The sequence below is a fragment of the Berghia stephanieae genome, chromosome 9 (assembly GCF_034508935.2).
Source record: "Berghia stephanieae isolate SIO BIC M18660-M18661 chromosome 9, UCSD_Bste_1.3, whole genome shotgun sequence".
NCBI classification, from domain to species: Eukaryota; Metazoa; Mollusca; class Gastropoda; order Nudibranchia; family Aeolidiidae; genus Berghia; species Berghia stephanieae.
Window position 1 is genome coordinate 29,730,023 of NC_088368.1, and position 12,500 is coordinate 29,742,522.

Here is a 12,500-nt window from a genome sequence, read left to right on the forward strand (position 1 = left end):
GATATTTAAAAAATAATCAATGGACAGTGGCCAAATAGTTGTGGGTCCAATAATTTTATCAGTACAAGTGAGCCAGTATGTTAAATCATCTCTTTGTTGAATATTGTGCAATGGATTGGGTCTGAGTATGGAGAAATATGTGAGCATCAAACATATATATTATATATGTATATTTATATATATATGTATATATATATATATATATATATATATATATATATATATATATCAATAGTATATATATATATATATATATATATATTTATATATATATATCATATAAAGTATATATATAAAGGGAGGGAGAGAGACAGAGAGAGAGATGAGTAGACACACACACACACACACACACACACACACATATATATATATATATATATATATATATATATATATATATAGAGAGAGAGAGAGAGAGAGAGAGATATCACAAGTCAAACGTCAAGGGTAGCTTACACGAGAAAAAAGATCGATAGAAGAATAAAAATCCTCCATACTCCACTACCCACATCTACCGTCATGAATCAATGAATTATTGAAAAAACTCGTGACGTCATACAATAGATACGAGATTCTTTACAAATTGAAATCTTTTAGGACGTGGAAAGAGAATACATTGCTAGAATCGTGGCTAAAATTAAAAATCTGAAGGTCACGATATATACATATATCGTGACATGACATTTGAAAGATACTAGGTCTATATTCGCTCTAAAATCTATTTATTTATGCATTTTACATGGTGCTATATCTACATTATTTATATATTTATAATTCAAATACCATGCTTTATTTTTAATTTTTATCAAACTGTGTTGGCTATGTGCAATCCTTCCCAATCTATTTTCACAATTCTATTTACATTACAAAACCATTATAAAAGTGTGTTTTTTTTTATCATCAGCTTCGTATTTTCATCAATTAGTTCTCTCTAAAATCTATTTATTTATGCAATTTTACATGGTGCTATATCTACATTATTTATAGATTTATACATTCAAATACCATGCTATATTGTTACTTTTTATCAACCTGTGTTGGTTATGTGCAATCCTTCACAATCTATTTTCAAAATTCTAGTTACATTACAAATCCATTATTACAACTCTATTCTACTTTCATGTCCGATTTTTATAGCATTGCTTGTAACTGCTGTATATTTTTGGAATATTTTATTTTATTATATTTGATGTTTATTTTGCTTTTAATTAGCTTCGTATTTTCATCATTTAGTTCATGACAGTGTATAAATCTGTGCTAATATAACGATGAATGATGTGTAACATGATCATTTCCATTCAGGATCAATAAAGTATATCTTATCTTATCTTATAATATATATATATATATATATATATATATATATATATATATGTATATATATATATATATATGTATATATATATATTTATGAGTGTTGGTGGGAACTCGTAGGTACGAAAGTGCTCGATAATGATGGTTAGAGCTAATATAGAGGGACAATATACCAACTGACGATGTGGATGAAGCCACAGAAACATATGTTTTGGCCACATATAAGTGAGTGATCCCATTTATATATATATATATATATATATATATATATATATATATATATATATATATATATATATATATAGCTGGATCCTGAAATATCACCAGAATATTTCTTTTTTTTTTTCCCGAAATAATATAATAAATAAGACCACTCTAATCAATATTATCGAGCACTCTCGTACATACAAGTACCCAGCAACACTCATATATATATATATATATATATATATATATATATATATATATATATATATATATATTTATTTATTTATTTATAATGCTCCGAATTTTGAATTTATTGAGCACTGTCACAAAACTACAAGTCAGCCATCAATAATATATATATATATATATATATATATATATATATATATATATATATATATAATATAATATATGTATATATATATGTATATATATGTATATATATATATATATATATATATATATATATATATACATATATATTTATATGCTATAATTAATAACATGAGTTTGAAAGAATGGTTAACTACGATGTACACATATTTGCAGGTCTGATAACCGAACGCAATTATGGGCGTGGTTTAATATTGTTGAAATGAAAAATGTTTTGGGCCGGTTTGAGAGTATTGTCATTACAACAATGAGCCCATAATAACGTGGGTTATCAGACCTGCTAATAAGTACCTAAACTTCGGTTAAATAAACTATTTATTGAAAGGCAGTGCTTAATACTTAATACAACTCAATACACTTCATCACCACTGACAATAGAATATATAACTCACGAATGAAGTTGATTACATAAAAATGAGTTTCAAGTCAGACCTATCAGATGTAGTCCTTCAGAGGCTCCAGACCCATAAAGCCGGAGTTAATCCCGGTTTCTATAGCGTGAAACGGACAATAGCAATTGCTTGCTACCCTTTTGATAGGACGCTAGTCTATCACAAAGTACAGCCGTCAGATCTAAAAGATCCAGCCACTGCTGGGTTGACAGGGTAGGGGGGGGGGGGGGCTGTTTAAGTGAGTGCTCTACCAACTGAGCTTTCAGAATTCGGGTATTTAAAATCATGGATGCTTAACAATCACAAATCACTGTCATGAATGAAAACATTTATTTTCATCCAAACTTTATAAGTTTAGTTTAAAATTCAGTTTTAACCAGTTAACTGCCGTACTCTGGAAAGACACCGTTCGTATATAAAAACTTTGCCAAAAAACAACAACTCGTCCTTCTTTAAATATCGTTAGAGTTAAATGACCATCATCTTGGCAAAAACTCTCAAACCTGGGACTTCGCGAGATCCCAGGTTTGAGAGTATTTGCCAAGATGAGGGTCATTTAAGTCGATCGATATGTAAAGGACGAGTTTTATGGCCAATTTTTAAAAATATGTATCTTTCCAGAGTCCGACAGTTAACTGTAACTGGTTAAGCATCGGGTTCTACCGGGCAAAAAACCGTTTTGAGACTATTGGTAACAATATATACTTTTCGCCAAGGACACTATATTATGGTCTCATCCTTCAGAGCTATTGAGCCCACGGAGCCGGAGTCTATCCCTGGTGTCTACAATGTGAAAGTCGCAAAGTACTTTCCGTCAAACCAAACAGACCCAACTACCTAATCACTGATGGTGGTCAGATAAAAATCTCGACAGCACCCGGGATCTATATCGGTACCTCTGCGAAGTGTGAAGTGAGTGCTCTACCAACTGAGCAGTCAGACCCCCTAATGCAGAGTAAAACTGTAAAAAATCGTAACTAAGACGTCGATTCGATTTTACTAGTCAAGTGCATTTTAACATTATTTTAACATATTATTTTCGTGAAAAGTTACGTTACGCGGATCCAAGAATTCTTTTTTGCCTGTTAAGATCACTGATCACATACACATTGTTACCAAGGTGATACTAAGCTTTTAGAAGTCGTGAGCTGTAAAATGTAATGAAAAAAAATATGAATATAACAGATTAGAAAAACAACAAAATACCAATTACGGAACGTTTAGGGTTCAAAACCCTTCGTTATCCAATATAAAAAACTAACAAACAATAAAAACGTTTGTTTTCGTTATTGCCTGAAGAGTGGTTTTGAACCTGAAACGTTCCGTATTTTGGTATTTTGTTCTTTTTCGAAGCTGTTTGATATAATTTCGATTTTTGTTCCTTACTGTTTACGTGGTTACAAAACAAAATAGAATCCGACTGAGAAGAAAACACGTAAACAACTCGAAGTGTCCTAGTTGCTGATCGGCCTATAACACACACACACAAGCACAATCCACAAACACAAGAGTATATATAATCAATCGATCGTTTGTCACGCTATTTGAATACGCTTGGCGTTCTGATCAGCGGAGATCGCCAATAACAATGTACGTAGGTTTATATTCACAGTACAGGCATGTCGCAATCACTAATAATTTCCCAATGAGGATTAGGATCAGGACGAGACTTAACAGTATGACTATAGTACAAACTCTGTGTATGAACCTGTGTACCCGAATTTAATTTGACTGGTTATCATAACACACACACACACACACACACACGCACACACACACATCACTATATATATATATATATATATATATATATATATATATCTATATATATATATCTATCTATATATATATATATTATATATATATATATATATATATATATATATATATATATATATATATATTATAAATGTTTTCGAAAGGAAGTGAGGTCACAAGAAACGTAGTGGGTATCATTCTGGATAAAGAACGTGCACATAATGTTGTTCGAGTCCAAAAGGTGTCCGACAGACTTATGTGGATCAAGATTGTAGTCAACATGGAGCAAATCACTGTCGTGAGTGCATACGCACTCCAGACAGGCTGTACGCAAGACAAGAAGGAAGAATTTTGGGAGGAGATGAATAAATGGAAATGTTCGACAAATCAGAAAGTTTTCATCGGTGCGGACTTCAATGGCACGTTGGTGAAAACAATATCGGAGAGGAGAGATGGTTGGGAAGGTATGGGTATGGCAGCAGAAATGAAGAAGGCGAAGATATTGTAAGATTTGCAACAAGGACGGATCTGGCAATACTAATACATATTTTAGAAAGAAAGAGGAGTACAGAGTGACGTATTCAAGTAGTGTGAGAAAGACACAAGTGGGTTACCTGTTGTGCTGGAGGAGAAATATGTATGAGCAATTAGAAAGTAAAGAAGTCCAGGAACCTCCCAGACACCTCTAAACGACCTCCCTGTTCCTCCTAGGCACCTCTAAACAATCTCCCGGATGATTCCAGGAATGCTGGATGAAACAACGTTGTTTTAGAATGTGTAAATAACGAGGTGATTTTTTGTTTGTTTGTTGCTTTAGGTCTCTTCCAACACAATTGAGGTTATATGAGAGACCGCTGAAACAAAACAAAAAAAAAAAAAAAAAAAAACAAGCAATCTAACAAAAATAGTACAAATGTAAATCAAAATCATAACCTAAAGATATCATAAGCTAAATTATAAATAACCAAGAACAAACGAGGTGAGAATAAATGCATAAATAATTCGCTCCAAGAAACTGTGGAGCACGAAAAGTGGTTCCAGTTAACTCCCCTCAATCATATATTCCTCTTCCCTTGCAACAACATCTTTCTTTCAATAGCTTCGCTTCCTTTTCAACATATTTCTTTGATGAATCATATTTTCTTCTAACATAACATTTCCGTCTGTGTTATTTTGTTTGGCACTAATTTTGTTACATGTAATTAGCCGAGCAGTCACGTTCACAATTTGGTCATCTGTTGTATCCAAGTGGTTCGTGTTTGAAATGACCTGTAGTGTCTCCACAACTTCTCTATCGTTAGGTTTATTATTGAATGCCTTTGTCCATTTCTGTTGGTATTCTTTCTGCACTTTTAATGAATATGCAAATACCTAATATCAAGTCTTTAAAATTAGTTACCAGACTGAAAAAGAAATGTACTGTTACGATTTGTTTAGCTATAACCAATGGTCTGGTGAGCATAAAACAAGACAAAACAAAGCGAAACAAACAAACAAACAAAGCTAAACCTGTAAAAATGATAAGTCTTCATAACCTTTTATTCATGGAAATATATTGGCAATGCCTTGTTCAACAATTTTCTATGAAAAGCTTGACCAAATGGTGTCCGATAGTTGTTCGTGTATTGTGATGAGGAAGGTTTGCCGAGGTCGATTATTCTGGTCAGCTTGTGCTTGTATTTTGGAGTCTGGTCTATAAACAAAAACGAAGCATTCCATCCAATAAATTTATTATGTTATAATATACCAAATATAAGATTATGCAATAAATCAGATAATTAGAAAATTAGATTTAATATATATTTGATTAACATTCAGAATTGTTTCACTTACGAGATTTATCATTCTCATTTTTTTTAAAACTCAGAACGGAATTAAAAAATATTTGCATAACAATTAGAACAAATCGTCCTTGATTATTTATTGATATTATCAATTTTAGATTCGTCTCGTACATACCAACAGTTTTCCCACCACACACAAAACATTTAGATAACTATCGTTTTTGGGTTGTTTTTTTTTCTAATTCCGAGTGAATAAAAAGTGTTATATACCTTTAATACCTTTAATTGTCCGCCTCATCAGTAAAGATGTTATGTGGTGTAGCCGATCTCTTTGAACCAAAGTCAAAACTATAATCAAGGTCGGCTTCAGAATGTTTGACACTGATGTCTTGGAGGTTCCATTTACTATCGGTTGTCTCTCTAATTTCATTCGATCGATCTTATGCTGGATAGGACCTCTCTGACAAAGCTTTCCGTTTTGTCATCTCCGCCATCATTCTTTCTCTTTGAAGAGGAACATTTTTACCCTTTGTTTTGGACTTGGATTTGGTATCGGAGCAATAGGCCTAGATAAACCCTTGGAGTGTAATGGCATTTTAAAAAATCCAACTTCATCAATAATCAAAATAGTGCAACTATGTGGTCTTGTGGTATAACACTCTCCCTCATTAGAAGGTGTCTTGGGATCGAGTCCCGCTCTGAGCGGCGCATAACTGAGTCCTTGGAAAAGACTCTTAAACCACATTATCTAGCCGTACCCAGGTGTAAAATGAGTATCAGGCCGTTAACAACACTGTCTCTGTTGGGAAAATAATATCTCTTTACAGGCACCATGTTCCGCCCTACTTGTTAGTTATTGCTGCTGGCCAGGGACCCTTTGCAAAGTGCCCTGACCGCGTTTACTGGATAGTGCGCTATATAAATTCTCAATGTTATTTTTTTTTAGTTTTGTTGTTTTTTGTTTGTTTGTTTGTTTGTTTTTTTTTGTTTAGCTTTTTCTTTTTCTTTTTAAAAAAAATAAAACAAAAGATCTTTGTTGTTTGTTGGACAGGATGGGTAGGGGTTTAAATGGTGGTATGATATCAGGATGGCATCAGGTGGACATGTCACAGGGATGACGTGATTTAATAGGGTGATTGTCATGATCGAGCTTTGTTATTTTAAATTAATAGAGATAGGGAGAACAGGTGATCGGCGTATTATCTTTTTAAATACCCAATCATTATTTCGTACATTATATTTACTAGTAAAGCATAACCGGGAGATAATAGGCTTGAAGTTCAGTCGCATCGTGACTTTAGAAATTGACAATTATTTAGCAGCTGTGATATTTATGGATGCTCAAAATTATAAAGTCCAATGTCAATACAACCCTAGTAACAGTAAAATGAAATATTGATTTTGTAGTTAAAAACACAATCATTCTTTCTAATCCACGAAAACTAACTATACATCATTTACATGACGTGTTTTGATTGCTTGAAAGTACTTCTCCGTCTCCCTTGAACTCTGAACTAACATCAGAGGTTTGGTCATCTTGAAACCAAAGAATAAGAGGGAGCGCTTATCTCTGAAGTTGACATCAGAGGTTAGATCAGCGGATTGGCAAAAACGCTACCTCAGAGGTTTGATCAACGGGCCATCGATATCTTATTTAGCGACATTGTGTCACTTGTGACATTAGACCGATGACACCATTACTTATGTCACAAGCAATACCAAATTGCAATTTCGACAATATATCATTAATTTCAGTCAAACAAGTGTAATGACCTCAGGTAAATATGGAATTTAATAATATTTCAGAAACCAAAGACTTCAAAAATAGAAATATACATGGAAAATAGAGCACCTGAATGTGACTTGTGACATAAGACCGGTGACACCATTATTTATACTTATGTACAAGAAACACCAAATCACACTTTCGTCCATACTATATCATTATTTTCAGTCAAAAAAGCATAATAACCGCAAATCAGATGACCATCCAAACCAACAGAAAATTCTGCTAAAATGAAATTCAATAATATGTTAAGAAACTAAATACTTTCAAATTGGAAATATACTTAGAAATTAGTAATACCATTGTTGCTATTAATTGGGTCAAAATCGGCACTAGAACGCAATTTTGTCTCAATAAATCAAGAATAGCAACTGAACAAATGTAATACCGCCTGTTAATTCAATGACATTTTAAGCTTTGAAGAACATGAAAACAGAAATACATTAGAAATTTAAAACTTAAGTGTCAACTGTGACATTTTAACCAATGACACAAATAGTCTCAAAAAGTATCAGAAGTCACACAAACTCTAGATAAATATCAGCCATGGTAATGAATTCATGTAACCAGACGATAACATCACCCTACTGCTCAAATCTGCTTGTTTGTAGTAATTTAGTGTGTTAATAGTAAAACAAATCAAATTTCTTGACAACCCTTCTATTTATCTGGATTCGTCAAAAGCTTGAGTTTTGTCTTTTTCTTGATTCATACAACCCTGAAACATAAAAAAATAGAATTACAAGGAAATGATTAATTGTGTCAAAATCACAGTCTCAGATGAGATGTCATAATATCATATTTGTAAATAGAATAACAGATGAAAACATAATTTTTTGATGGCACTTCAAAGGCTGGTAAGAAGGGTGGATCAAAATTGCGAATCGCCATTTAACGAAACAAACTTCCACGTGTTCACGCATGCCGTGTTGCTTAAGACAAATGACACCAAAACCAATAAACCTCAATATCAGCAAAACGGAATACATTTACTCCAAGATTTGAGTTCAGAAGGAAAATCTATGCTTTTTTCTCATAATAAAACATTTTATAACCATTAAATATGAGCTTTAAAGTTTCGTGTCGAGTCTTAGTATTGTGCTGTGTTTGATGACACCAAAGGTCACAAGCAATACCAACTTTTTAAGAACTCTATATGAAACTTAATCAGATATGTAATATACTGCAATTGCGTTTAAAAGTAAATTTTGACTTTATACTATTAGTCAAATTTCAATCATGTGAGCTAAAACATCACATTTAATTTCTACATGCTTTCTAAAAAGGTGATGCGTTGACCTCGTTTTAAGCACATGCCAAACTGCATTCAAATTTGACTTTCAAGTTGTTTATTTCATATTCTGTAGAACAGAATAGTTTGATCTCATTTTATCTCTTCTTCATATTATCAATTGATTACAAGCATTAACCCAATGAAAACAGCCCATAATTAAGTAAAAATCAAATTTTCTTAACACTGGTATAAGACGGGCACCTTTTGACCTTGGCTCATATATATATATATATATATATATATATATATATATATATATATATATATATATATATATATATATATATATTATAAATATACATAAAAAAAGAGGTGAGAATATGTATCGATGATATATAATATACAACTTTGTGGCCTTTTATTTTGCAACCCACCCTTGTGCCTCTATTTATTTAATTATTTTTTTACACTATCCGCTTAATCAAGTTTTCTTATATTATATTTGTTCAAAATGACAAACTAGGGAACAGGCACCAGTGTATGGTAAAAATCTGAAAAGTTGTATTTGAAACAGTGCCAGACAAAGCAGATAGAAAAGCACAAGGAAAATAAAAACAAAACAAACATCCCACGCTGGATTTTTTTTTCTGCTGTGTTTGGCACTGTTCCATACAAATAACGATAAGTATGGGGACATCACTTTGAAGATGGTGAAGAAGCCAAGACAGTAGTGAAAAATTGGCTGAAAGTTCAGCCAACTCAGTTTTACGAGGACGGAATCCGGAATCCATGGCCTTACAAAAAGGTGGACTGTAGCTATCGAGAGGCGGAGACTATGTTGAGAAGTAGCATTCTACTCGAATAATGCCAAACTTTAATTTGAGGTATGATGCATGGTATTTAATCAATTTGTTTTAAAGTAATAAGTAGAGTTCCATGACTTTTTGACTCACCCTCGTACGGTACTTTTAATAACATCATGTGGCCATCGTTTGTCTCAATGTTTGTAAAAAGAGCTATTGGCGCCCTACCAAATCAGATCCTGTGAAGCGGGCAAAACGTGTCTATCATTGCGAAGAATAGGATACTAATCTGGTAGACAACAGTCAAAAACGTACATATGTAAACAGACGAATGTTTTGTTTTAAAGGGTTTTACGGCGCCTGCAACACATTAAGGTCATATCGGAGACAGTTAAAAGGAAGAAAATGGGATAGTAAAAAGTTCTGGAATTACAATTAAAGGACTCAAGAAAAGGTAAGTTAAAGAAAGGGGAATGGATTCAAATAGGAAACAGATGTAGATTCCAAGAAAACACTATCGAAGTATTTAGTTTGAGATCACCTAATCCAGACACAAGCACAGGTACCCACTAACAGGAATGCACTCAAATGTTTACAAATCGTATATAATGTTGTTTGTTTTTAAGGGTTTTAAGGCGCTTGCAACATATTTAGGTTATATCAGCGCCAGTAAAAAGGAAGAAAATAGGATGGTAGAGAGTTCTGGAATTGCATAGGGGAACTGGGAACAAATAGGGATCAGATGTAGATTCCAAGAGCACACTATCAAAGTACTTAGTTTGAGACCACCTATAAGTCTCATCCGGACGGACACAAGCACAAAATCCAACAAAGAGGAATACACTCAAATGCTTACATTATAAATTCAAAATAAAAATATAATAATACATAACAGAGAGATGATTTACAAGGAAACAAATATCCTCTCCCAAAACAATAACTATGCATTTGACTGTTTCCCTCCCAGCTAGGACTCCGGCCAGGGCCAGGACAAAACCAAGTAATCTCATTCCAAGACAAAGACAAAAAGCATGTTGGAAAACAGATATAAGGGGATAGAAGACACAGTATGTACCCCCTACCCACTATGGAGGTCAGGAACCCCACCCAGAAATCGTATATAATATGTACACAAAACATATTATAGTGCACAACAGTGATCATTTACAATACATAAAATAGTATCTTCCAAAACTCTATACATTTGACTGTTTCCCTCCCAGCCAGGCGCCAGGTAAAAAACAAAACAAGTAATCTCATTCCAAGACAAAGACAGACAGTATATTGGAAAACATATAGGGGGAGAGAAGACACAGGAAGGAACCCCACCCATCAGATGAATGTAGTTGATTTCGATGTAAACTACTCCCAAAATGTTACGTGTTGAACTGAGGGTAAAAAGATATAGAGGAGATTTCATAGACAGCATGGGTTGAAAGGCAGTAATATCCAGCCTAAAAGGGGAATGTGAGGGCCCACTAAACTCATATTCAGCAAGAATAAAAGATAAAACCAACACAGGCAATGACTGAATTTGAGAGTAAAAAGAATACTTTATTCAAAGGACAATCCTACAACGATGATGATATAATACAGAGTAATAATAATAATAATAATAATAATAATAATAATAATAATAATAATGGTAATTATAATAATAATAATAATGATGATAATAATAATAATAATAATAATAATAATAATAATAATAATAATAATAATAATAATAATAATAATAATAATAATGGTAATTATAATAATAATAATGATGATAATAATAATAATAATAATAATAATAATAATAATAATAATAATAATAATAATAATAAACAACGACAACAACAATGCATGTAATGACACATAATATATTGAAATGGCGTCAATTTGACAAAGACGCCAGACTTTATATCTACATGTATTATGACGACCCCATTACAGGAGGAATGACAAAAAAAAAAAAAAATAAAAAGAAACCTCTGACTTCGATTTCCCCCTTATTTTTTTTTTTTTTTTGAGTCTTCTGACATGGAATCTGAGATTACCTTATAACAAAATGGATGAAAAAAAAGGGATTATTCGTGTCTGGATGCCTGTAAACTCAAAACGTTAAAAGGTTTTTTTCTTCTTCTTAGTATCATCATCTCTGTTAACGTCTAACCACAAATGTCGTTCTGTGTTTTATAATCCAAGTCATATTTTCAGTTTGATATTGAATGCTTTTCTCTGTACGTATAATATCAAAACTATTGGCAAAAAGGTAAACGGTGACAAGAATGAAAGAATCGAATAACGAACTTAATATTAATAGTATTGAAAGCGAAAATTACCATAAAAAGCCAAAACTCTTCTAATTGTTCCAGCCATGGACATCGCTAGATAATTATAATACTGAAATTATAAATTAAATACAAAAATAAAGAGATGAAATGCACTGCTTAAAACTGCTTTCAAAATAAAAATGTTTTCCTGGCTTGATATCTGGTTATGAATATAAGTGGGATATAAATATCATAATTACATCTCTAGGATAAGGGCATAAAGTAGTCTGATAGTTCACAAACTAGATTTACAGGGCCATATTTCTGATTTCTAGTTAAAGAATCTGTTCGAATTCCAGCCACAAACGTATTACTTTAGATACAAACAGTACAGCAGGAGTAGTGCTATAAGTTTAGCACAGAAAGATCACAGAGGTCGTCAATAACAATATAACAAGTAATATACACAATATATCTAGGATAATATGTATTTTGTATAAATATAGCTCTCCCTCAACAGCCCCCGTCTGTCCTCATTTTTTTTGGTCAAATTTTTGTTAGCTATTGCCTA

General features: G+C 32.5%; 2 protein-coding genes across 2 annotated transcripts in view; one reads left to right on the forward strand and one right to left on the reverse strand.

Annotated features, from left to right (window-relative positions):
* LOC144980022 (band 7 protein AGAP004871-like) overlaps window positions 1-3,848 on the reverse strand; it is a 23,197-nt gene extending 19,349 nt beyond the window's left edge. Inside the window, exon 1 of the mRNA XM_078927464.1 lies at window positions 3,693-3,848. The gene's annotated coding sequence lies outside the window, so the exon portion shown is untranslated. The remainder of the gene's footprint in view (window positions 1-3,692) is intronic.
* A 367-nt stretch (window positions 3,849-4,215) lies between these two features.
* On the forward strand, window positions 4,216-9,733 carry LOC144979185 (uncharacterized). The gene is made up of 3 exons (XM_078925796.1): window positions 4,216-4,528; window positions 7,096-7,230; window positions 9,576-9,733. Exons 1-3 carry the CDS (start codon window positions 4,216-4,218, stop codon window positions 9,731-9,733), a joined length of 606 nt encoding a protein of 201 aa, XP_078781922.1.
* The last annotated feature ends 2,767 nt before the right edge of the window (window positions 9,734-12,500 follow it).

Excerpts from the sequence above, each read along its gene's own strand:
- LOC144979185 (XM_078925796.1), top strand. The coding sequence starts at position 4,216 with ATGTTTTCGAAAGGAAGTGAGGTCACAAGAAACGTAGTGGGTATCATT. Across the intron at positions 4,529-7,095 it reads GAGGAGAGATGGTTGGGAAG|TAAAGCATAACCGGGAGATA; the intron begins GTATGGGTATGG and ends TATATTTACTAG. Across the intron at positions 7,231-9,575 it reads TCAATACAACCCTAGTAACA|ATGGTGAAGAAGCCAAGACA; the intron begins GTAAAATGAAAT and ends ATCACTTTGAAG.